This window comes from Aquarana catesbeiana, linkage group LG06, assembly GCF_042186555.1.
Source record: "Aquarana catesbeiana isolate 2022-GZ linkage group LG06, ASM4218655v1, whole genome shotgun sequence".
NCBI classification, from domain to species: Eukaryota; Metazoa; Chordata; class Amphibia; order Anura; family Ranidae; genus Aquarana; species Aquarana catesbeiana.
Genome location: NC_133329.1, coordinates 416,644,616 through 416,671,441, shown reverse-complemented (window position 1 = coordinate 416,671,441; position 26,826 = coordinate 416,644,616). Strand labels below are relative to the sequence as shown.

Here is a 26,826-nt window from a genome sequence, read left to right as displayed (position 1 = left end):
ATCAGTGACCTGGGATTTGGGGTGTTGCGGGGTATCAGTGTCCTGGGATTTGGGGTGTCGGTCGGTGACCTGGGATTTGGGGTGTCGGTCGGTGACCTGGGATTTGGGGTGTCGGTCGGTGACCTGGGATCAGAGGTGTCGGTGACCTGGGATTTGGGGTGTTGTGGGGTATCAGTGTCCTGGGATTTGGGGTGTTGTGGGGTATCAGTGACCTGGGATTTGGGGTGTTGTGGGGTATCAGTGTCCTGGGATTTGGGGTGTCGGTCGGTGACCTGGGATTTGGGGTGTTGTGGGGTATCAGTGACCTGGGATTTGGGGTGTTGTGGGTATCAGTGACCTGGGATTTGGGGTGTTGTGGGGTATCAGTGTCCTGGGATTTGGGGTGTCGGTCGGTGACCTGGGATTTGGGGTGTTGTGGGGTATCAGTGTCCTGGGATTTGGGGTGTCGGTCGGTGACCTGGGATTTGGGGTGTTGTGGGGTATCAGTGTCCTGGGATTTGGGGTGTTGTGGGGTATCAGTGTCCTGGGATTTGGGGTGTTGTGGGGTATCAGTGTCCTGGGATTTGGGGTGTCGGTCGGTGACCTGGGATTTGGGGTGTTGTGGGGTATCAGTGTCCTGGGATTTGGGGTGTCGGTCGGTGACCTGGGATTTGGGGTGTCGGTGTCCTGGGATTTGGGGTGTCGGTCGGTGACCTGGGATTTGGGGTGTCGGTGACCTGGGATTTGGGGTGTCGGTCGGTGACCTGGGATTTGGGGTGTTGTGGGGTATCAGTGTCCTGGGATTTGGGGTGTCGGTCGGTGACCTGGGATTTGGGGGTGTTGTGGGGTATCAGTGTCCTGGGATTTGGGGTGTCGGTCGGTGACCTGGGATTTGGGGTGTTGTGGGGTATCAGTGACCTGGGATTTGGGGTGTTGTGGGGTATCAGTGTCCTGGGATTTGGGGTGTCGGTCGGTGACCTGGGATTTGGGGTGTTGTGGGGTATCAGTGTCCTGGGATTTGGGGTGTCGGTCGGTGACCTGGGATTTGGGGGTGTCGGTCGGTGACCTGGATTTGGGGTGTCGGTCGGTGTCCTGGGATTTGGGGTGTCGGTCGGTGTCCTGGGATTTGGGGTGTCGGTCGGTGACCTGGGATTTGGGGTGTCGGTGACCTGGGATTTGGGGTGTCGGTCGGTGTCCTGGGATTTGGGGTGTCGGTGACCTGGGATTTGGGGTGTCGGTGTTGTGAATTGCTGTGATTTTGTACAGTTTTCCCTGCAGTCTCAGCAGAGTCCTCTGTGCACACAACTCCCGGATGTCCGATGTCCCGCATTCTCTGATTGGCTCACTGCTTTTCTCATATTTCCCAAAGACAACCTCTGGATATGACGCTGATCACGTGTACTCGACCTCTTTGGTGGACCATGGCGAGGCCTGTTCTGAGTGGAACCTGTCCTGTTATACCGCTGTATGGTCTTGGCCACCGTGCTGCAGCTCAGTTTCAGGGTCTTGGCAATCTTCTTATAGCCTAGGCCAGTGATATGCAACTAGCGGACCTCCAGCTGTTGCAAAACTACAAGTCCCATCATGCCTCTGCCTCTGGGTGTCAGGCTTGTGGCTGTCAGTCTTGCTATGCCTTATGGGACTTGTAGTTCTGCAACAGCTGGAGGTCCGCTAGTTGCATATCCCTGGCCTAGGCCATCCTTATGTAGTGCAACAATTCCTCCAGATGGTTGGATGGATGGTTGGTTTGGGGGGGGGGGTTGGTTGTGGGGGGGTAGTTGGTTGGAGAGATGGTTGGTTTGGGGGGGGGGGGGGGTTGGATGGTTGTGGGGGGGGGTAGTTGGTTGGAGAGATGGTTGGTTTGGGGGGGGGGTTGGATGGTTGTGGGGGGGGGGTAGTTGGTTGGAGAGATGGTTGGTTTGGGGGGGGGGGGTTGGATGGTTGTGGGGGGGGGGGTAGTTGGTTGGAGAGATGGTTGGTTTGGGGGGGGGGGGTTGGATGGTTGTGGGGGGGGTAGTTGGTTGGAGAGATGGTTGGTTTGGGGGGGGGGGTTGGATGGTTGTGGGGGGGGGTAGTTGGTTGGAGAGATGGTTGGTTTGGGGGGGGGGGGGTTGGATGGTTGTGGGGGGGGGGTAGTTGGTTGGAGAGATGGTTGGTTTGGGGGGGGGGGGGGGGGTTGGATGGTTGTGGGGGGGGTAGTTGGTTGGAGAGATGGTTGGTGTGGGGGGGGTAGTTGGTTGGAGAGATGGTTGGTTTGGGGGGGGGGTTGGATGGTTGTGGGGGGGGGGGGGGTAGTTGGTTGGAGAGATGGTTGGTTTGGGGGGGGGGGGTAGTTGCACACCATCTAAACCTGAGGATCATCTTCCATAGAATGTTCTGTGACAGATAATGTAATGCAGTCTGCGGGGTGACACCGGCCTGATCAGACACCCATCCATTTGCTTGGCATCTACCCACTACACATCTTTTAATGCATGAAAAGGGAGGGGCCTATACATCTGGAGCACATGAAGAGGGAGGGGGCCTATACATCTGGAGCACATGAAGAGGGAGGGGCCTATACATCTGGAGCACATGAAGAGGGAGGGGCCTATACATCTGGAGCACATGAAGAGGGAGGGGCCTATACATCTGGATCAGCTGAAGAGGGAGGGGCCTATACATCTGGAGCACATGAAGAGGGAGGGGCCCTATACATCTGGAGCACATGAAGAGGGAGGGGCCTATACATCTGGAGCACATGAAGAGGGAGGGGCCTATACATCTGGAGCACATGAAGAGGGAGGGGCCTATACATCTGGAGCACATGAAGAGGGAGGGGCCTATACATCTGGAGCACATGAAGAGGGAGGGGGCCTATACATCTGGAGCACATGAAGAGGGTGGGGCCTATACATCTGGAGCACATGAAGAGGGTGGGGCCTATACATCTGCATCACATGAAGAGGGAGGGGCCTATACATCTGGATCACATGAAGAGGGAGGGGCCTATACATCTGGATCACATGAAGAGGGAGGGGCCTATACATCTGGATCACATGAAGAGGGAGGGGCCTATACATCTGGATCACATGAAGAGGGAGGGGCCTATACATCTGCATCACATGAAGAGGGTGGGCCTATACATCTGCATCACATGAAGAGGGAGGGGCCTATACATCTGGATCACATGAAGAGGGAGGGGCCTATACATCTGGATCACATGAAGAGGGAGGGGCCTATACATCTGGATCACATGAAGAGGGAGGGGCCTATACATCTGGATCACATGAAGAGGGAGGGGCCTGTACATCTGGATCACATGAAGAGGGAGGGGCCTGTACATCTGGATCACATGAAGAGGGAGGGGCCTGTACATCTGGATCACATGAAGAGGGAGGGGCCTATACATCTGCATTACATGAAGAGGGAGGGGCCTATACATCTGCATTACATGAAGAGGGAGGGGCCTGTACATCTGGATCACACGACAGGTTGAGGTTTTGTGTACATTTTGGGTGATTCTCTCTCTAGTGACCCGTCACACTGCTGAGATAAAACCAATTGGCGGCACAGCGCTCTGTTCTGAGACATGGAGGGAGGTGGAATAGTAAAGTGCAGTCACTGTAACACAATTCAGTTTATTGAACATCCACAAGATGGCGACATTCACATGTACAACGTATAGAAACATCTCTACATCCAGATCCGCCATCATTGTCCGTATATGGAGGCGTCTGATTGGTTCCCTCTAGAGGAAGACTAAGTTCTACACAATAAAGAAGTTCTCCGCCTTCACACATTTCACTCTGCATGAGAGATACAGAAAATCTTTTCAATCTTAAGGTGGAACTCCGGCTGTCTGTGTTCTCATTGGGTGGATTCCCTTCACTTCCTGTTCCAGAAACCACCACAGAAGCACTGAGCAGCAAGGCGGAGCCTGGGGATTGGCTGGTATCTGGGGGGAGGGGCACTCAGCTTAGTAATTTGAGGAGTTGCTGGGCGCTGAGTGTGGGCGGAGACAGTTAGATGTTCTCCAATCACCTGCTTCCATGTCCAGACGTCATTTGTTTTCTCATCCACAAAGAGTAACATTCGATCGTCCTCGGGGTTCGATGTGTTATAATCGATGACAGTTGTCGCCTCCTCGGTGTGTATATTCGTTCATTCTGTGCAAATGATGGAACAATCGAACGTTATTAGGCTTTTATATCTGCAGGGCGGATGTTATTTTTATAAAATAGACTGAATGAGGAAAATACCACAATGGGGCCACTAGATGGAGCCGACGATCACTGCATTTATTTCCTATGGTTATCAGCTCCATCTAGTGGCCATAATATGGTATTTTCCCGATTCACTCTATTCTTATATATGAAGAACATCCGCCCTGGAGATATGCAGGTAACAATGGAGAGGGTGAATGTCACCAACCCCCAGCCCAGCCTCCCCCCCGTCACTGAGCTGCTGTCCATCATCCTGACACTGGGGGTGGAGCTCAGTCTGTTGGGGTATCAGGTGTATCACAATCCACAGAAACCCAATCAGGAAGAATTAATACAATCACATCTGCAGATTATATCAACTCATCACTACCGCCTACGTACAGATGGGAATTTAACAGACGACATCTGTGGGGACCTCCAGCCCCGGAACTCCTCTCTGCTCTGTAGATCTGTGGGCCTCGGTGAGGTGGAAGGGAATCTCCTGGTTGGAGGTGTGAATGGCGCTACGCCTGGATCTGGCGAGTTCAGACTTGCCGACTCTCACAAGCAGATTAGCAGATTAGACGTTAACCCTTCACACTCCGCCGTCTCAGATCACAACAACTTCTCGTCTTATTTTTCCCCTCACACACCTGGCAGGCTTTAGTCTGAAGGATCTCACATCTGTTCTCAGTTTGTAAAATCTCACATCAGTGGTTGGTCTGTAGGATCTCACATCAGTGGTTGGTCTGTAGGATCTCACATTGGTTGTCAGTATGTAGGATCTCACATTGGTTTTGGTCAAGAAGATCTCGGTGATCAGTGGTTGGTCCCTAAAATGTCACTTTGGTTGCCAATCTGTAGGAGCCCTCATCAGTAGTTGGTCTGGAGGATCTCACACTGGTTGTCAATCAGGCTATCAGTCTAAGGTCTCTCACTGGGTATTAGTTGTGGTGAGTAGGCTCTCATATTTGTGGTTGGTCCCTAGAATATCACATTGGTTTTGGTCTGGAGGATTTCTCGCTGGTAGTAGTCTGTAGGATCTCACATTGGTAGTTGGTCTGGAAGATCTTGCATTCATTTTGGTATGGAGGATCTCACATCAGTGATCAGTTTGAAGGATCTCTCACTGGTTGTCAAACTGAAGGATCTCACATCAGTAGTTGGGCCCTGGAATATCACATTGGTGATCAGTCTGAAGAATCTCTCACTGCTTGTTAGTTTGGAGAATCTCACATCGGTGATCAGTTTGTGGGATCTTACATTGGTTGTCGGTCAGGAGGATCCCACATCGGTAGTTAGTCTGTGGGATCTCACATCGGTAGTTGGCCTGGAGGATCTCATATCGGTAGTTGGCCTAGAGGATCTCACATCAGTAGTTGGCCTAGAGGATCTCACATCAGTAGATGGCCTAGAGGATCTCACATTAGTTGTCAGTCAGGAGGATCTCACATTGGTAGTTGGTCTGGAGGATCTCACTTCGGTAGTTGGCCTGGAGGATCTCACATTGTTTGTTGGCCCGCAGGATCTCACATTGGTAGTTGGCTTGGAGGATCTCACATTGGTAGTTGGCCTGGAGGATCTCACTTCGGTAGTTGGCCTGGAGGATCTCACATTGTTTGTTGGCCCGCAGGATCTCACATTGGTAGTTGGCTTGGAGGATCTCACATTGGTAGTTGGCCTGGAGGATCTCACATTGGTTGTTGGTCTGGAGGATCTCACATTGGTTGTTGGTCTGGAGGATCTCACATTGGTTGTTGGTCTGGAGGATCTCACATTGGTTGTTGGTCTGGAGGATCTCACATTGGTTGTTGGTCTGGAGGACCTCACATTGGTTGTTGGTCTGGAGGATCTCACATTGGTTGTTGGTCTGGAGGATCTCACATTGGTAGTTGGCTTGGAGGATCTCACATTGGTAGTTGGCCTGGAGGATCTCACATTGGTTGTTGGTCTGGAGGATCTCACATTGGTTGTTGGTCTGGAGGATCTCACATTGGTTGTTGGTCTAGAGGATCTCACATTGGTTGTTGGTCTGGAGGATCTCACATTGGTAGTTGGCTTGGAGGATCTCACATTGGTTGTTGGCCTGGAGGATCTCACATTGGTTGTTGGTCTGGAGGATCTGTTTTCAGGCCTCCAGTCCTTACAGATCACAATTTAACATCTTTGTACCTTCACTGCTGACATCACTTCATATTAGGGGGCCCCCTGATTCTGGTTGGACGGCTCCGCTCATCCTCCTCCTCCTCCTCATGTTGAATATTCGGTTCACCTCCCTGCTATCCCGTATTTCCGGTGGAGAAGGTTGGGAATCTGCAGGTGTTTGTGGGGAAATCTTGGGAATAAAGGAGAATGAAGATGGGGCCGATGTGTGATCTGACATCTGTGCTGCTCCGGTGATCCGGTAGATTTGGTTGGTTGGTAGCGGAGCGTTTGCTGGGGGCCACCAGATAGCGGCGGATCTCCTTCAATCAGATTAGGCTGGTCATGGGAGTGGCGGAGGACTTCCTGGACTCCCTCTGGCTGCTGCGGCTGACCTGCACCACCTGGGTGAGGACGCTTCCCCCGTTACTGACCATCGAGTGTTTCTGCTGCCGCAACCAGAAATATTTCCGGAGGTGATATCTGCGCCACTTCCGCTGGATCTCAAACTGGACCTGGGGGATGGGAGGAAGGAGATGTCAGAGGGACACAGAATACGAGACGTACCAACAGTGACAGATTCTATCTTTATTCATCAAGAGGAGCAAAGCCGAGAGTTTTCATTTCCCTCAAATTATGGTAAAATTTGGGAGATTTTGGTAAAATTTCATCCTTTTGGTAAATACACTGAAGTCAATGGGGAAGAAAAATGTGGGGGGATGGTGGATTTTTAGGGTGTAATGAGCTCTGAGGACACATTTCCACCTCCATGTTGGATTATGGTGATTTATTTTGAATTTTACCCCAACGCAATAAGGCAACGCCCCCTCCTTGTGTAACATTGAAACACACGGTAATGCATTGCAGCGCGTTGCAAAATAAATCCCCCTCCCCCCCATGAGTAAAGATAAAACAAGACATTTCACCCAATCAGCATTCACTATAATCAGTAATATGGCGGGAAATCAACTCTGGGTTGCAGATATTTGACATTCAATTGATTGCAGACAGATTGGAGGGTGCCATAGACTACACAAAGGTGTGAATGAGCCCCAAACGATCGATATTCATATCATTGGGCGCATAATAAATGTCGCTGGATTTGGGGGTCTCCACCTACCTCTCCATTCAGGAAGCAGTAGAGGATGGCCACCACGAAGCCCTGAGGACAGAGACACATAACAGATATTAGAACGGAACTCCCCCCCCCCTCCCCCCAGTGCCCCTCCCCCATGTGCCCCTCCCCCATCATATCACTCCGGGTCCAAGTCACTAAACAAACTCCAGGATAAGGATCCTTATTTCCAGCCAATAGATGATTAGAAGATCACATGACTGAAAATAAAGATCCTTATCCTTGTGTTAGAGCTTTGTGAAATCAGCTTGTTTATACAAATCAGAAGAAATTCATGTAATGAGATGAGAATAAAACCTGATAATCTAAATCTACAAATGATCAATATATAGGAGGAGGAGTCACATGAGGCCCCTCCCCCTGTAACCGACTAACAATATAATGAAATATATATGAAATATAAAACAGACACCATGGAATATAGAGACCATGAAGGAGTATTGGGGTGTGTGTGGGGTGTATAGGGTGTAAGGTGTATAGGGTTTGTGGGGTGTATAGGGTGTAAGGTGTATAGGGTTTGTGGGGTGTATAGGGTGTAAGGTGTAAAGGGTGTGTGGGGTGTATAGGGTGTAAGGTGTATAGGGTGTAAGGTGTATAGGGTGTAAGGTGTATAGGGTGTGTGGGGTGTATAGGGTGTAAGGTGTAAAGGGTGTAAGGTGTGTGGGGTGTATAGGGTGTAAGGTGTATAGGGTGTGTGGGGTGTATAGGGTGTAAGGTGTAAAGGGTGTGTGGGGTGTATAGGGTGTAAGGTGTATAGGGTGTGTGGGGTGTATAGGGTGTAAGGTGTATAGGGTGTGTGGGGTGTATAGGGTGTAAGGTGTATAGGGTGTGTGGGGTGTATAGGGTGTGTGGGGTGTATAGGGTGTATAGGGTGTAAGGTGTATAGGGTGTGTGGGGTGTGTGGGGGGTGTAAGGTGTATAGGGTGTGTGGGGTGTATAGGGTTTAAGGTGTATAGGGTGTGTGGGGTGTATAGGGTGTGTGGGGGGTGTAAGGTGTATAGGGTGTGTGGGGTGTATAGGGTGTGTGGGGGGTGTAAGGTGTATAGGGTGTGTGGGGTGTATAGGGTGTAAGGTGTATAGGGTGTGTGGGGTGTATAGGGTTTAAGGTGTATAGGGTGTGTGGGGTGTGTGGGGGGTGTAAGGTGTATAGGGTGTGTGGGGTGTATAGCAGTTGTACAACTCAATTGAAGTTCCTCAGTCCTACCACAAGAGGGAGGCAGAGTACTGCTATAGGACACACTGATCTAGACTGATTCTAGTAAGTTGCAGCATTCAGAAATCGCGGTTTTGCTGGAATGTGGGATCTGACTGGTTGCTATGGGAGACTGCACACAATAGGCTCAATTTACTACTTTTTAGCACAAGGATAAATCTGTTATTTTCAGCCATATGACTGCCATTTTCAAACCTTGTTGGACTGAAAATAACTGTCATTTTCCTGGCATATGACCCCCTGTGACCTCTGACCCCTGACCCCTGTGACCTCTGACCCCTGACCTCTGTGACCCCTGTAATCACTGTGACCCCTGACCTCTGTGAATGGGGTCTCTAGAGTGAGAATTGGGACCCCCCGCTGGGCGGAGTCACCTGGAAGGAGCCGAGGGCGAGCTCGAAGGACAGCCGGATCTCCACGGTGCCGCTGCTCACATCCTCCGGGAAGAAAGCGAAGATGATGTAATGAACGCCGAAGAGCGGGATGAGGAGGAGCGTGGAGCGGGCCAGACGCCTGCCGAGAACAAGACATAAAATCAGAGGCTGTAATATGTGGTAACCCACGGCAACCAGTCCGCCCTCATCAGTGCAAGGCATGGAAACTATCCAAGCTGACAGCTGATTGGTTGCTATGGGTGACGGCACTTTATACAGTTCATGGGACATCTAATATTGTTCTTCATTTCCCGACAATCTACAGGAAGTTCTTGTTTTAGATTTAGAGGGAAGAGTTACAACCCCTGCAGGTTATTATTTTCCTCTCTGTGCTCCATTTAGGACATTTCTCTTCATTTCCTGTCTAAGAGAAGCAACAGGAAGTCGAAGGAAATCTCCAGAAGTGAGGAGATAATTGTCCCCATTGGACGATTTCCCCTCATTTCCTGTTCTGGAGACGAATCTAAAACTTCGGACTTTGTCTTTATGTATAAATAGAGGAGAAATCTCCTCTCCAATAAAAACCTGACAGAGGGTCAACCCCCCACCCCCATTATACACAATACAGAGGAGCCCACTGATTGTTATCACCCCTCCCCCCCCTGATATCGCTCCCACGTCTGTGGCGCTGTATGAAGAGAATAACAAAGGAAATAACACCTCCATATACCGGAGAGAAGAGACCCTCCTATATACCCCAGAATGAGAGAAGAGACCCTCCTATATACCCCAGAATGAGAGAAGAGACCCTCCTATATACCCCGCAATGAGAGAAGAGACCCTCCTATATACCCCGGAATGAGAGAAGAGACCCTCCTATATACCCCGCAATGAGAGAAGAGACCCTCCTATATACCCCGCAATGAGAGAAGAGACCCTCCTATATACCCCGCAATGAGAGAAGAGACCCTCCTATATACCCCGCAATGAGAGAAGAGACCCTTCTATATACCCCGCAATGAGAGAAGAGACCCTCCTATATACCCCGCAATGAGAGAAGAGACCCTCCTATATACCCCAGAATGAGAGAAGAGACCCTCCTATATACCCCGCAATGAGAGAAGAGACCCTCCTATATACCCCAGAATGAGAGAAGAGACCCTCCTATATACCCCGCAATGAGAGAAGAGACCCTCCTATATACCCCAGAATGAGAGAAGAGACCCTTCTATATACCCCAGAATGAGAGAAGAGACCCTCCTATATACCCCGCAATGAGAGAAGAGACCCTCCTATATACCCTGGAATGAGAGAAGAGACCCTCCTATATACCCCGGAATGAGAGAAGAGACCCTCCTATATACCCCGCAATGAGAGAAGAGACCCTCCTATATACCCTGGAATGAGAGAAGAGACCCTCCTATATACCCCGGAATGAGAGAAGAGACCCTCCTATATACCCCGCAATGAGAGAAGAGACCCTCCTATATACCCCGGAATGAGAGAAGAGACCCTCCTATATACCCCGGAATGAGAGAAGAGACCCTCCTATATACCCCGCAATGAGAGAAGAGACCCTCCTATATACCCTGGAATGAGAGAAGAGACCCTCCTATATACCCTGGAATGAGAGAAGAGACCCTCCTATATACTCCCCGATGAGAGAAGAGACCCTCCTATATACTCCCCGATGAGAGAAGAGACCCTCCTATATACCCCGGAATGAGAGAAGAGACCCTCCTATATACCCTGGAATGAGAGAAGAGACCCTCCTATATACCCCGGAATGAGAGAAGAGACCCTCCTATATACCCCGGAATGAGAGAAGAGACCCTCCTATATACCCCGGAATGAGAGAAGAGACCCTCCTATATACCCCGGAATGAGAGAAGAGACCGTCCTATATACCCCGGAATGAGAGAAGAGACCCTCCTATATACCCTGGAATGAGAGAAGAGACCCTCCTATATACCCCGCAATGAGAGAAGAGACCCTTCTATATACCCCGGAATGAGAGAAGAGACCCTTCTATATACCCCGCAATGAGAGAAGAGACCCTCCTATATACCCCACAATGAGAGAAGAGACCCTCCTATATACCCCGCAATGAGAGAAGAGACCCTTCTATATACCCCGGAATGAGAGAAGAGACCCTTCTATATACCCCGCAATGAGAGAAGAGACCCTCCTATATACCCTGGAATGAGAGAGGAGACCCTCCTATATACCCCGGAATGAGAGAAGAGACCCTCCTATATACCCTGGAATGAGAGAAGAGACCCTCCTATATACCCTGGAATGAGAGAAGAGACCCTCCTATATACCCCGGAATGAGAGAAGAGACCCTCCTATATACCCCGGAATGAGAGAAGAGACCCTCCTATATACCCTGGAATGAGAGAAGAGACCCTCCTATATACCCTGGAATGAGAGAAGAGACCCTCCTATATACCCCGGAATGAGAGAAGAGACCCTCCTATATACCCCGGAATGAGAGAAGAGACCCTCCTATATACCCTGGAATGAGAGAAGAGACCCTCCTATATACCCTGGAATGAGAGAAGAGACCCTCCTATATACCCTGGAATGAGAGAAGAGACCCTCCTATATACCCCGGAATGAGAGAAGAGACCCTCCTATATACCCTGGAATGAGAGAAGAGACCCTCCTATATACCCCGGAATGAGAGAAGAGACCCTCCTATATACCCCAGAATGAGAGAAGAGACCCTCCTATATACCCTGGAATGAGAGAAGAGACCCTCCTATATACCCCGGAATGAGAGAAGAGACCCTCCTATATACCCCGGAATGAGAGAAGAGACCGTCCTATATACCCCGGAATGAGAGAAGAGACCCTCCTATATACCCCGGAATGAGAGAAGAGACCCTCCTATATACCCTGGAATGAGAGAAGAGACCCTCCTATATACCCCGGAATGAGAGAAGAGACCCTCCTATATACCCCGCAATGAGAGAAGAGACCCTCCTATATACCCCGGAATGAGAGAAGAGACCCTCCTATATACCCCGGAATGAGAGAAGAGACCCTCCTATATACCCCGCAATGAGAGAAGAGACCCTCCTATATACCCTGGAATGAGAGAAGAGACCCTCCTATATACCCCGGAATGAGAGAAGAGACCCTCCTATATACCCTGGAATGAGAGAAGAGACCCTCCTATATACCCCGGAATGAGAGAAGAGACCCTCCTATATACCCCAGAATGAGAGAAGAGACCGTCCTATATACCCCGGAATGAGAGAAGAGACCCTCCTATATACCCTGGAATGAGAGAAGAGACCCTCCTATATACCCCGCAATGAGAGAAGAGACCCTCCTATATACCCCGGAATGAGAGAAGAGACCCTCCTATATACCCCGGAATGAGAGAAGAGACCCTCCTATATACCCCAGAATGAGAGAAGAGACCGTCCTATATACCCCGGAATGAGAGAAGAGACCCTCCTATATACCCCAGAATGAGAGAAGAGACCGTCCTATATACCCCGGAATGAGAGAAGAGACCCTCCTATATACCCTGGAATGAGAGAAGAGACCCTCCTATATACCCCGCAATGAGAGAAGAGACCCTCCTATATACCCCGGAATGAGAGAAGAGACCCTCCTATATACCCCGGAATGAGAGAAGAGACCCTCCTATATACCCTGGAATGAGAGAAGAGACCCTCCTATATACCCCGGAATGAGAGAAGAGACCCTCCTATATACCCTGGAATGAGAGAAGAGACCCTCCTATATACCCCGGAATGAGAGAAGAGACCCTCCTATATACCCCGCAATGAGAGAAGAGACCCTCCTATATACCCTGGAATGAGAGAAGAGACCCTCCTATATACCCCGGAATGAGAGAAGAGACCGTCCTATATACCCCGGAATGAGAGAAGAGACCCTCCTATATACCCCGGAATGAGAGAAGAGACCCTCCTATATACCCCGGAATGAGAGAAGAGACCCTCCTATATACCCTGGAATGAGAGAAGAGACCCTCCTATATACCCCGGAATGAGAGAAGAGACCCTCCTATATACCCCGGAATGAGAGAAGAGACCCTCCTATATACCCCGGAATGAGAGAAGAGACCCTCCTATATACCCTGGAATGAGAGAAGAGACCCTCCTATATACCCCGCAATGAGAGAAGAGACCCTCCTATATACCCTGGAATGAGAGAAGAGACCCTCCTATATACCCCGGAATGAGAGAAGAGACCCTCCTATATACCCCGGAATGAGAGAAGAGACCCTCCTATATACCCCGCAATGAGAGAAGAGACCCTCCTATATACCCCGGAATGAGAGAAGAGACCCTCCTATATACCCTGGAATGAGAGAAGAGACCCTCCTATATACTCCGCAATGAGAGAAGAGACCCTCCTATATACCCCGGAATGAGAGAAGAGACCCTCCTATATACCCTGGAATGAGAGAAGAGACCCTCCTATATACCCCGGAATGAGAGAAGAGACCCTCCTATATACCCCGGAATGAGAGAAGAGACCCTCCTATATACCCCGGAATGAGAGAAGAGACCCTCCTATATACCCCGGAATGAGAGAAGAGACCCTCCTATATACCCCGGAATGAGAGAAGAGACCCTCCTATATACCCTGGAATGAGAGAAGAGACCCTCCTATATACCCTGGAATGAGAGAAGAGACCGTCCTATATACCCCGGAATGAGAGAAGAGACCCTCCTATATACCCCAGAATGAGAGAAGAGACCGTCCTATATACCCCGGAATGAGAGAGGAGACCCTCCTATATACCCCGGAATGAGAGAAGAGACCCTCCTATATACCCTGGAATGAGAGAAGAGACCCTCCTATATACCCCGGAATGAGAGGAGTGACCCTCCTATATACCCCGGAATGAGAGAAGAGACCCTCCTATATACCCCGGAATGGGAGAAGAGACCCTCCTATATACCCCGGAATGAGAGAAGAGATTCTCCTATATACCCTGGAATGAGAGAAGAGACCCTCCTATATACCCCGGAATGAGAGAAGAGACCCTCCTATATACCCCGGAATGAGAGAAGAGACCCTCCTATATACCCCGGAATGAGAGAAGAGACCCTCCTATATACCCCGGAATGAGAGAAGAGACCCTCCTATATACCCCGGAATGAGAGAAGAGACCCTCCTATATACCCTGGAATGAGAGAAGAGACCCTCCTATATACCCTGGAATGAGAGAAGAGACCCTCCTATATACCCTGGAATGAGAGAAGAGACCCTCCTATATACCCCGGAATAAGAGAAGAGACCCTCCTATATACTCCGGAATGAGAGAAGAGACCCTCCTATATACCCCGCAATGAGAGAAGAGACCCTCCTATATACCCCGCAATGAGAGAAGAGACCCTCCTATATACCCTGGAATGAGAGAGGAGACCCTCCTATATACCCCGGAATGAGAGAAGAGACCCTCCTATATACCCCGGAATGGGAGAAGAGACCCTCCTATATACCCCGGAATGAGAGAAGAGACCCTCCTATATACCCCAGAATGAGAGAAGAGACCCTCCTATATACCCCGCAATGAGAGAAGAGACCTTCCTATATACCCCGGAATGAGAGAAGAGACCCTCCTATATACCCTGGAATGAGAGAAGAGACCCTCCTATATACCCCGGAATGAGAGAAGTGACCCTCCTATATACCCCGCAATGAGAGAAGAGACCCTCCTATATACCCCGCAATGAGAGAAGAGACCCTCCTATATACCCCGCAATGAGAGAAGAGACCCTCCTATATACCCCGCAATGAGAGAAGAGACCCTCCTATATACCCCGGAATGAGAGGAGTGACCCTCCTATATACCCCGGAATGAGAGAAGAGACCCTCCTATATACCCCGGATTGGGAGAAGAGACCCTCCTATATACCCCGGAATGAGAGAAGAGACCCTCCTATATACCCCGGAATGAGAGAAGAGACCCTCCTATATACCCCGGAATGGGAGAAGAGACCCTCCTATATACCCCGGAATGAGAGAAGAGACCCTCCTATATACCCTGGAATGAGAGAAGAGACCCTCCTATATACCCCGGAATGGGAGAAGAGACCCTCCTATATACCCCGGAATGAGAGAAGAGACCCTCCTATATACCCCGGAATGAGAGAAGAGACCCTCCTATATACCCCGGAATGAGAGAAGAGACCCTCCTATATACCCCGCAATGAGAGAAGAGACCCTCCTATATACCCCGGAATGAGAGAAGAGACCGTCCTATATACCCCGGAATGAGAGAAGAGACCCTCCTATATACCCCGGAATGAGAGAAGAGACCCTCCTATATACCCCGGAATGAGAGAAGAGACCCTCCTATATACCCCGGAATGAGAGAAGAGACCCTCCTATATACCCCGGTGGTCTCTCCCAGTGTTGGATGTTAGGCACACTCCCCCCCCCCCGTTATGAGTGGTCTCTCCCAGCGCGCAGCGTCTCACTTGTATTGGTTGAAGTCGCTCCCCCACACATCGGAGGTTCTCAGCTTCTTCATCAGAATTCGGATGATTCTCACAAAGAGGATGAAGTTGATCTGCAGAAGAGAGGGAGGAGCCAGAATCATTCCTAAACCAATCACATTTCTTCTACAAAATTATCATGATGTCATAGTGTGATGTCCCCACTCCCAGCAGAGGCTTTGTGATCATTGGACAGCTCCGGTCCCATAATAATGACCTGCAGCCAATCAGTGTAGCTTCTAATCACATGATCACAGCCTTGTGTGGTCTTCCAGCACTCTGACAGAGGGAGAGAGCGGAGTGCCGCCACATCTGACAGAAGGAGAGAGCGGAGTGCCGCCACATCTGACAGAAGGAGAGAGCGGAGTGCCGCCACATCTGACAGAGGGAGAGAGCGGAGTGCCGCCACATCTGACAGAGGGAGAGAGCGGAGTGCCGCCACATCTGACAGAGGGAGAGAGCGGAGTGCCGCCACATCTGACAGAGGGAGAGAGCGGAGTGCCGCCACATCTGACAGAGGGAGAGAGCGGAGTGCCGCCACACCTGACAGAAGGAGAGAGCGGAGTGCCGCCACATCTGACAGAGGGAGAGAGCGGAGTGCCGCCACATCTGACAGAGGGAGAGAGCGGAGTGCCGCCACATCTGACAGAGGGAGAGAGCGGAGTGCCGCCACATCTGACAGAGGGAGAGAGCGGAGTGCCGCCACATCTGACAGAGGGAGAGAGCGGAGTGCCGCCACATCTGACAGAAGGAGAGAGCGGAGTGCCGCCACATCTGACAGAAGGAGAGAGCGGAGTGCCGCCACACCTGACAGAGGGAGAGAGCGGAGTGCCGCCACATCTGACAGAGGGAGAGAGCGGAGTGCCGCCACACCTGACAGAAGGAGAGAGCGGAGTGCCGCCACATCTGACAGAGGGAGAGAGCGGAGTGCCGCCACATCTGACAGAGGGAGAGAGCGGAGTGCCGCCACACCTGACAGAAGGAGAGAGCGGAGTGCCGCCACATCTGACAGAAGGAGAGAGCGGAGTGCCGCCACATCTGACAGAGGGAGAGAGCGGAGTGCCGCCACATCTGACAGAGGGAGAGAGCGGAGTGCCGCCACACCTGACAGAGGGAGAGAGCGGAGTGCCGCCACATCTGACAGAGGGAGAGAGCGGAGTGCCGCCACATCTGACAGAGGGAGAGAGCGGAGTGCCGCCACATCTGACAGAGGGAGAGAGCGGAGTGCCGCCACATCTGACAGAGGGAGAGAGCGGAGTGCCGCCACATCTGACAGAGGGAGAGAGCGGAGTGCCGCCACATCTGACAGAGGGAGAGAGCGGAGTGCCGCCACATCTGACAGAAGGAGAGAGCGGAGTGCCGCCACATCTGACAGAGGGAGAGAGCGGAGTGCCGCCACATCTGACAGAGGGAGAGAGCGGAGTGCCGCCACATCTGACAGAAGGAGAGAGCGGAGTGCCGCCACATCTGACAGAGGGAGAGAGCGGAGTGCCGCCACATCTGACAGAAGGAGAGAGCGGAGTGCCGCCACACCTGACAGAGGGAGAGAGCGGAGTGCCGCCACACCTGACAGAAGGAGAGAGCGGAGTGCCGCCACATCTGACAGAGGGAGAGAGCGGAGTGCCGCCACATCTGACAGAAGGAGAGAGCGGAGTGCCGCCACATCTGACAGAAGGAGAGAGCGGAGTGCCGCCACAGCTGACAGAGGGAGAGAGCGGAGTGCCGCCACACCTGACAGAAGGAGAGAGCGGAGTGCCGCCACAGCTGACAGAGGGAGAGAGCGGAGTGCCGCCACATCTGACAGAAGGAGAGAGCGGAGTGCCGCCACATCTGACAGAGGGAGAGAGCGGAGTGCCGCCACATCTGACAGAAGGAGAGAGCGGAGTGCCGCCACATCTGACAGAGGGAGAGAGCGGAGTGCCGCCACATCTGACAGAGGGAGAGAGCGGAGTGCCGCCACATCTGACAGAGGGAGAGAGCGGAGTGCCGCCACATCTGACAGAGGGGGAGAGCGGAGTGCCGCCACATCTGACAGAGGGAGAGAGCGGAGTGCCGCCACATCTGACAGAGGGAGAGAGCGGAGTGCCGCCACATCTGACAGAAGGAGAGAGCGGAGTGCCGCCACATCTGACAGAAGGAGAGAGCGGAGTGCCGCCACATCTGACAGAGGGAGAGAGCGGAGTGCCGCCACATCTGACAGAGGGAGAGAGCGGAGTGCCGCCACATCTGACAGAAGGAGAGAGCGGAGTGCCGCCACATCTGACAGAGGGAGAGAGCGGAGTGCCGCCACATCTGACAGAGGGAGAGAGCGGAGTGCCGCCACATCTGACAGAAGGAGAGAGCGGAGTGCCGCCACATCTGACAGAGGGAGAGAGCGGAGTGCCGCCACATCTGACAGAGGGAGAGAGCGGAGTGCCGCCACATCTGACAGAGGGAGAGAGCGGAGTGCCGCCACATCTGACAGAGGGAGAGAGCGGAGTGCCGCCACATCTGACAGAAGGAGAGAGCGGAGTGCCGCCACATCTGACAGAAGGAGAGAGCGGAGTGCCGCCACATCTGACAGAAGGAGAGAGCGGAGTGCCGCCACACCTGACAGAGGGAGAGAGCGGAGTGCCGCCACATCTGACAGAAGGAGAGAGCGGAGTGCCGCCACATCTGACAGAAGGAGAGAGCGGAGTGCCGCCACACCTGACAGAGGGAGAGAGCGGAGTGCCGCCACATCTGACAGAGGGAGAGAGCGGAGTGCCGCCACATCTGACAGAAGGGGAGAGAGCGGAGTGCCGCCACATCTGACAGAGGGAGAGAGCGGAGTGCCGCCACATCTGACAGAGGGAGAGAGCGGAGTGCCGCCACATCTGACAGAGGGAGAGAGCGGAGTGCCGCCACATCTGACAGAGGGAGAGAGCGGAGTGCCGCCACATCTGACAGAAGGGGAGAGAGCGGAGTGCCGCCACATCTGACAGAGGGAGAGAGCGGAGTGCCACCACATCTGACAGAGGGAGAGAGCGGAGTGCCGCCACATCTGACAGAGGGAGAGAGCGGAGTGCCGCCACATCTGACAGAGGGAGAGAGCGGAGTGCCGCCACATCTGACAGAAGGAGAGAGCGGAGTGCCGCCACATCTGACAGAGGGAGAGAGCGGAGTGCCGCCACATCTGACAGAAGGAGAGAGCGGAGTGCCGCCACACCTGACAGAAGGAGAGAGCGGAGTGCCGCCACATCTGACAGAAGGAGAGAGCGGAGTGCCGCCACATCTGACAGAAGGAGAGAGCGGAGTGCCGCCACATCTGACAGAAGGAGAGAGCGGAGTGCCGCCACATCTGACAGAAGGAGAGAGCGGAGTGCCGCCACACCTGACAGAAGGAGAGAGCGGAGTGCCGCCACATCTGACAGAGGGAGAGAGCGGAGTGCCGCCACATCTGACAGAGGGAGAGAGCGGAGTGCCGCCACACCTGACAGAAGGAGAGAGCGGAGTGCCGCCACATCTGACAGAAGGAGAGAGCGGAGTGCCGCCACACCTGACAGAGGGAGAGAGCGGAGTGCCGCCACATCTGACAGAAGGAGAGAGCGGAGTGCCGCCACATCTGACAGAGGGAGAGAGCGGAGTGCCGCCACATCTGACAGAAGGAGAGAGCGGAGTGCCGCCACATCTGACAGAAGGAGAGAGCGGAGTACCGCCACATCTGACAGAGGGAGAGAGCGGAGTGCCGCCACATCTGACAGAGGGAGAGAGCGGAGTGCCGCCACATCTGACAGAGGGAGAGAGCGGAGTGCCGCCACATCTGACAGAGGGAGAGAGCGGAGTGCCGCCACATCTGACAGAAGGAGAGAGCGGAGTGCCGCCACACCTGACAGAGGGAGAGAGCGGAGTGCCGCCACATCTGACAGAGGGAGAGAGCGGAGTGCCGCCACATCTGACAGAGGGAGAGAGCGGAGTGCCGCCACACCTGACAGAGGGAGAGAGCGGAGTGCCGCCACATCTGACAGAAGGAGAGAGCGGAGTGCCGCCACACCTGACAGAGGGAGAGAGCGGAGTGCCGCCACATCTGACAGAAGGAGAGAGCGGAGTGCCGCCACATCTGACAGAAGGAGAGAGCGGAGTGCCGTCACATCTGACAGAGGGAGAGAGCGGAGTGCCGTCACATCTGACAGAAGGAGAGAGCGGAGTGCCGCCACATCTGACAGAAGGAGAGAGCGGAGTGCCGTCACATCTGACAGAGGGAGAGAGCGGAGTGCCGCCACATCTGACAGAGGGAGATATCTACCTATTCTCAGCCCACTCTGGTCACATGATCCAGCTCCCCTGTGTCAGCCAGCACCGCTGCAGGGGAGAGGAGGGAGTGCCGATGAAGGATGGGCCAGAGGAGCCTATCGGCTTTACCACCCGCTGTTCAGTGCTCTCCCTATCCAGCCAATCAGACCTTATCCAGCTGACTCCTCCCTATTCCCTCTACTCACTGAGGGGATGAAGTGATAAGGAACGTGGAAAGAACCAATCAGTGACATGAGAGGGTTGGGGGTTGTCTTTTATTATCAGATAAATGCTGACGCGTTTCGGGGGCACAGACTCCGCCTTCCTCAGGGCCCGGATTTGCTGGACTGGTGGAGGAGAGTGAAGCGGCTGTTCTCGGTGTTCTTGTAGCTCTGTGTATGGTGGGATCTGGAGGGATCTGGTGGTGGGATCTGGAGGTGGGATCTGGAGGGATCTGGTGGTGGGATCTGGAGGTGGGATCTGGAGGTGGGATCTGGTGGTGGGATCTGGTGGTGGGATCTGGAGGTGGGATCTGGAGGTGGGATCTGGAGGGATCTGGTGGTGGGATCTGGAGGGATCTGGAGGTGGGATCTGGAGGTGGGATCTGGTGGTGGGATCTGGAGGTGGGATCTGGTGGTGGGATCTGGAGGTGGGATCTGGAGGGATCTGGTGGTGGGATCTGGTGGAGGGATCTGGAGGGATCTGGTGGTGGGATCTGGTGGCGGGATCTGGAGGGATCTAGTGGTTGGGATCTGGAGGGATCTAGTGGTGGGATCTGGAGGGGTCTGGTGGAGGGATCTAGTGGTGGGATCTGGTGGAGGGATCTGGTGGAGGGATCTGGTGGTGGGATTTGCAGGGATCTGGTGGGAGGATCTGTTGGAGGGATCTGGTGGTGGGATCTGGAGGGATCTGGTGGTGGGATCTGGAGGGATCTGGTGGGAGGATCTGGTGGAAATGGAGGGATCAGACGATGTCACAGGATTGCTGCCTCCGGATTCCACTAAACAAAACTCTCCAATCCACGGAATCCAGAGAATCGTTACAAGGAGGTGTGTGAAGTCCGGAGTCACCCAATCAAGACTCATGAGTAGAAAGTCCTGTCCCCTGCCATTGTTCTCTGTGTGGAAGCAGTGGTCTCTCTGCAGAGGTCCAACATCCCCCCCTGCTGAGTACACTTTGGAGCATTGGAGCCCCCCCCACACACACTTTTTGTCCTTATTTAACTTTATTGAGATGTCACAAACTGACACTTCAATGAACTCCATGCACAATAGTGTGTTGCGTCGCTCTACGGTTTGTCACATCGTTCTGCGTTGCGTCGCTCTGTGGTGCGTTGCGTCGTTCTGCGGTGTGTTGTCATGTTTTTGTTTGTACGGTGAACGGGGTACACAGAGGACAATTGTTTTCCTCACTTCTTTGGCTGACCAACGAAAACGCAGACCCTTAATGGAAGCAGACCCCCCTCCCCTCCCCCCTCCGCCACTCCTGGACCTGAAGAAGGCGGAGTCTGTGACCCCAAAATGTGTCGGCTTTTGTCTGATAATAAAAGTCCATCGTTGTCACCCAACCAGCTGATTCCTTCACCCTCCTGGCTCTCTCCTCTCTGCACTTCTCTCTGTGAACTTCCTCCACTCCTTTAGTAAATAGAAGATAAAAAGTCTTTTATTGGAGGGATTTTCCGTATAATTAACCCTTCGCACCCTCTCATTTATGGAGATAAAATATCACTAAGTGCGGCTTCTTCCCAGTCACTTCATTACCACATATAATGGATACACACTATGAATATATATAAAAATAATAATAATAATATTAATAATATATACACACACAAGGGTTCTTCACAAACTTTCTGCACTTTTTTGAACAAAGTTATGTACATTATCTGACAAAAGTAAGTACACCCCTCAGTGACATTTGTGTAAATCTTTTCTTCTCTCTTTTCATGTGACAACACTGAAGAAATGACACTTGTCTACAATGTAAAGTAGTGAGTGTACAGCTTGTATAACAGTGTAAATTTACTGTCCCCTCAAAATAACTCAACACACAGCCATTAATGTCTAAACCGCTGGCAACAAAAGTCAGTACACCCCTAAGTGAAAATCTCCAAATTGGGCCCAATTAGCCATTTTCCCTCCCTGGTGTCATGTGACTGGTTAGTGTTACAAGGTCTCAGGTGTGAATGGGGAGCAGGTGTGTTAAATTTGGTGTTATCGCTCTCACTCTCTCATACTGGTCACTGGAAGTACAACATGGCACCTCATGGCAAAGAACTCTCTGAGGATCTGAATAAAAGAATTGTTGCTCTACATAAAGATGGCCTAGGCTATAAGAAGATTGCCAAGACCCTGAAACTGAGCTGCAGCACGGTGGCCAAGACCATACAGCGGTATAACAGGACAGGTTCCACTCAGAACAGGCCTCGCCATGGTCCACCAAAGAAGTTGAGCTCACGTGCTCAGCGTCATATCCAGAGGTTGTCTTTGGGAAATAGACGTATGAGTGCTGCCAGCATTGCTGCAGAGGTTGTAGGGGTGGGGGGTCAGCCTGTCAGTGCTCAGACCATACGCCGCACACTGCATCAAATTGGTCTGCATGGCTGTCATCCCAGAAGGAAGCCTCTTCTAAAGATGATGTACAAGAAAGTCCACAAACAGTTTGCTGAAGACAAGCAGACTAAGGACATGGATTACTGGAACCATGTCCTGTGGTCTGATGAGACCAAGATAAACGTATTTGGTTCAGATGGTGACAAGCGTGTGTGGGGGCAACCAGGTGAGGAGGACAAAGACAAGTGTGTCTTGTCTACAGTCAAGCATGCTGGTGGGAGTGTCATGGTCTGGGGGTACATGAGTGCTGCCGGCACTGGGGGGCTACAGATCATTGAGGGAACCATGAATGCCAACATGTACTGTGACATACTGAAGCAGAACATGATCCCCTCCCTTCAGAGACTGGACCGCAGGGCAGTATTCCAACATGATAACCACCCCAAACACACCTCCAAGACCACCACTGCCTTGCTAAAGAAGCTGAGGGTAAAGGTGATGGACTGGCCAAGCATGTCTCCAGACCTAAACCCTATTGATCATCTGTGGGACATCCTCAAACGGAAGGTGGAGGAGCGCAAGGTCTCTAACATCCACCAGCTCTGTGATGTCATCATGGAGGAGGGGAAGAGGACTCCAGTGACAACCTGGGAAGCTCTGGTGACCTCCATGTCCAAGAGGGTTAAGGCAGTGCTGGAAAATAATGGCGGCCACACAAAATATTGACACTTTGGGCCCAATTTGTTGATTTTCACTTAGGGGTGTACTGACTTTTGTTGCCAGTGGTTTAGACATTAATGGCTGTGTGTTGAGTTATTTTGAGGGGACAGTAAATTTACACTGTTATACAAGCTGTACACTCACTACTTTACATTGTAGACAAGTGTCATTTCTTCAGTGTTGTCACATGAAAAGAGAGAAGAAAAGATTTACAAACATGTCACTGAGGGGTGTACTTACTTTTGTCACATACTGTATATATATACACACAGAAGGGTTCTTCAGAAAGTTTCCGCACTTTTTTGAACAAAGTTAGATATACATAAAAGTGCAGAAACGTTTTGCAGGCCCCTCGTAGCTCCGCCCCTTCACTCACAAAGATGGCGAGGATGACCGGCCCGCGGATGATCCACCAGACACTGGCGTCAGAATTGATGTTCCAGCACCTGCAGGGAGACGTAGAAGTCGTTATTCGGACAGGAGACGAGCGTCGCGTCATTTACAAAGATTTAGACATTTAGAATCTTCTTATAAAAGATCCAAACCCAGAATATCAGACATTGCCCATCCCCCGCCCTCAGGTATGGCGGCTGCTTTCAGGCGAGAACCTTTTCAGTAAGTACAGAAGTTTCCTGTTGATCCTGCCGGAAATCCAGAGTCCTCACTTCCTGAGTGATGAAGTGAACTCTCAGACAAGGTGATGAGTTCTCCAGCTATTGTCTGTAAACTACAGAACACGTGATGGAGATGAGGAGAGGGGGAGGTGTTCTGTAGTCCTTCCCCAGGGTGACAGCATCGCTCCTCCAGAGATACAGCGCAGAGTGAGCGTTGTCACCCCAGGACAGGAAGTGTGTTACTGGCAGGATCATCAGGAGAAAATCCTGAAAACAGGAAACAAATGTGGCCATCAGAATGATCTGCAATGTACAGGAGATCCTCTCACTTCCTGTTGGGTCACCAGGACAGGAAATGAAGGGAAATCTCAGCTAAAGGACACAGAGGATGAGGAGGACTTGAAGTTGATTTTCTATATACTACAATCTCCGTCTATCGGTGGTCCCGCGTGTGCGGCTCGGGGTCACAGGCAATTCTGTGGCACATCCTATGTGGCCCCCGGGGCCCCTGGAGACATCTGTGTTAGGGAAGAATATTTGGGTTCTCTATTTATTGCAAATAAAATGTAGCGCTAACATACTATATGCTCTGTGATGCAGTGCAAGGAAAAAAGTAATAAATAAAACCAAAAACCAAATGTGACGATCAATCCAAAGTAAAAAGTCCAAAATGGAATAAAGTCCAAAGGAAAAGCGAGACAATGAGGTGTCAATCTTCTCATCGTGAAAACCACCTTATGGGACAACATTGGTGGATCCAATACATCTTCTCCTTGTCACCTTTTTTCTGGCTGGAACTCTAACCAAGTGGAACTAAGTGGTGAGCTAAAAACCAGTTATAAAGGACTTTATAACAGGAGTCGTGAAACCTGAGGGTGGCCGTGGTTCCCTCGGACACATTGTGCCTCCAGTCTTGCCGAGTTCCATGAGGTTGTTTTGGTGAGATCTGAGGAGATCCCGGACTTCCATGTCCATCAGAGGGAGCCACCGATTCCATTATCTAAGCCTATATGACCCAACATCACTGACATCCGGGTCCACCTCATCTGGTAAGAGTTCCTCACCTATTTCATCTATTGGATCCACCAATGTTGTCCCATACGGTGGTTTTCACGATGAGAAGATTGACACCTCATTGTCTCGCTTTTCCTTTGGACTTTTTACTTTGGATTGATCGTCACATTTGGTTTTTGGTTTTATTTATTACTTTTTTCCTTGCACTGCATCACAGAGCATATAGTATGTTAGCGCTACATTGTTTTCACCTTCCGTTTAAATTTTGTCACATTTTGTTGTATATTTGCGCAGTATTATCAGACGTTCTTGTTCTCTATTCATTGAAGAGTTTTAGAGGGAGATTTGGGGTGATTAGTGACATCTTGGGGCAAATTGCATGTACCCCCTCCCCTCCCCCCGCTGTATGAACTGTAATAGATTCTCACCCGGTGTTCTCATAGAGATGGCGGCACACAGACCAGGCAATGATGAAAACCAATGGAGAGCCTGGAGGAGAGAGAGAGAGACGGACCATCAGAGGAGGCACAGCAATACAGGGGTACCCATCCCCCAATCCCCCACACCAGGACAGAGGTACCCATCCCCCAATACCCCACACCAGGACAGAGGTACCCATCCCCCAATACCCCACACCAAGACAGAGGTACCCATCCCCCAATCCCCTCACCTGGGCAGAGGTACCCATCCCCCAATCCCCTCACCAGGGCAGAGGTACCCATCCCCCAATACCCCACACCAGGACAGAGGTACCCATCCCCCAATACCCCCCACCAGGTCAGAGGTACCCATCCCCCAATACCCCACACCAGGGCAGAGGTACCCATCCCCCAATACCCCACACAAGGGCAGAGGTACCCATCCCCCAATACCCCCCACCAGGGCAGGACACAGGTACCCAACCTCTTGTTTTAGCTCAGTTTACCTTCACTTTGTCTTCACTTCTCTGGCTCATAATGTATGTCTGCAGCCTTGTAGCCTGACTTACTCCTGAACTCTGTCCAGCTGTGACTGATCCCACAACACCCCCCCTCCCCTCCCCCAACCATCAGAGAGGGTCCCCCCAGCTTCTCACCCCAGCCGAGGGCAATATACCAGCAGAAGTACTTCCACTCGGAGAAGAAGGAGACCACCAGGAGGGTGTGCAGGTAGAGCCCCTCCACAAGGAGCCAGCTGTAATTGGCCATAATGCAATATTGGAAGAAGATCATGACGTAGTTACAGTCCTTCTATAGAGAGGAGAGAGGTGCCCATCATATATACAGTATATACTACAACCAGAGATATACATATTATATACCCTCCACCCGGAGATACCAAGAGAGGTGCCCATCATATATACAGTATATACTACAACCAGAGATATACATATTATATACCCTCCACCCAGAGATACCAAGAGAGGTGCCCATCATATATACAGTATATACTACAACCAGAGATATACATATTATATACCCTCCACCCAGAGATACCAAGAGAGGTGCCCATCATATATACAGTATATACTACAACCAGAGATATACATATTATATACCCTCCACCCGGAGATACCAAGAGAGGTGCCCATCATATATACAGTATATACTACAACCAGAGATATACATATTATATACCCTCCACCCGGAGATACCAAGAGAGGTGCCCATCATATATACAGTATATACTACAACCAGAGATATACATATTATATACCCTCCACCCAGAGATACCAAGAGAGGTGCCCATCATATATACAGTATATACTACAACCAGAGATATACATATTATATACCCTCCACCCAGAGATACCAAGAGAGGTGCCCATCATATATACAGTATATAATACAGCCCCCACCCAGAGATATACATAAAGTCCACCTAGATAAATATATATACTATATACTGTAATACAACCTCCGCAGTGGGGTGCCCATCATATATACAATATATAATACAACCTCCAACCAGAGATATAAATATTATATACTACATAACTAATACAAGTTCTGTAGATACGAGACAGCATGAGGTACCCATCCCCCAATACCCCACATTAGAGCAGTACAGAGGTACCCATCTCCTATGTGACCACAGACATCATTCTAGTCCCAACTTTCCCTGATTTAGAGGGACTGTCCCGGATTTGGAACAAAGTCCCTCTGTCCTCCTCATTTG

The 26,826-nt window shown here is 51.4% G+C and overlaps 1 protein-coding gene across 1 annotated transcript in view; it reads right to left on the bottom strand.

Moving 5' to 3' along the window:
- Positions 1-3,585: 3,585 nt before the first annotated feature.
- Positions 3,586-26,826, bottom strand: part of SCTR (secretin receptor) — a 44,111-nt gene continuing 20,870 nt past the window's right edge. Inside the window, exons 7-13 of the mRNA XM_073634561.1 lie at positions 25,745-25,898; positions 25,098-25,158; positions 23,418-23,487; positions 15,501-15,592; positions 9,028-9,166; positions 7,426-7,467; positions 3,586-6,820 (exon numbers count right to left, since the gene is read on the bottom strand). Of these exons, the coding sequence (XP_073490662.1) occupies positions 6,635-6,820; positions 7,426-7,467; positions 9,028-9,166; positions 15,501-15,592; positions 23,418-23,487; positions 25,098-25,158; positions 25,745-25,898 (744 nt within the window). The 3' untranslated portion in view covers positions 3,586-6,634. The remainder of the gene's footprint in view (positions 6,821-7,425; positions 7,468-9,027; positions 9,167-15,500; positions 15,593-23,417; positions 23,488-25,097; positions 25,159-25,744; positions 25,899-26,826) is intronic.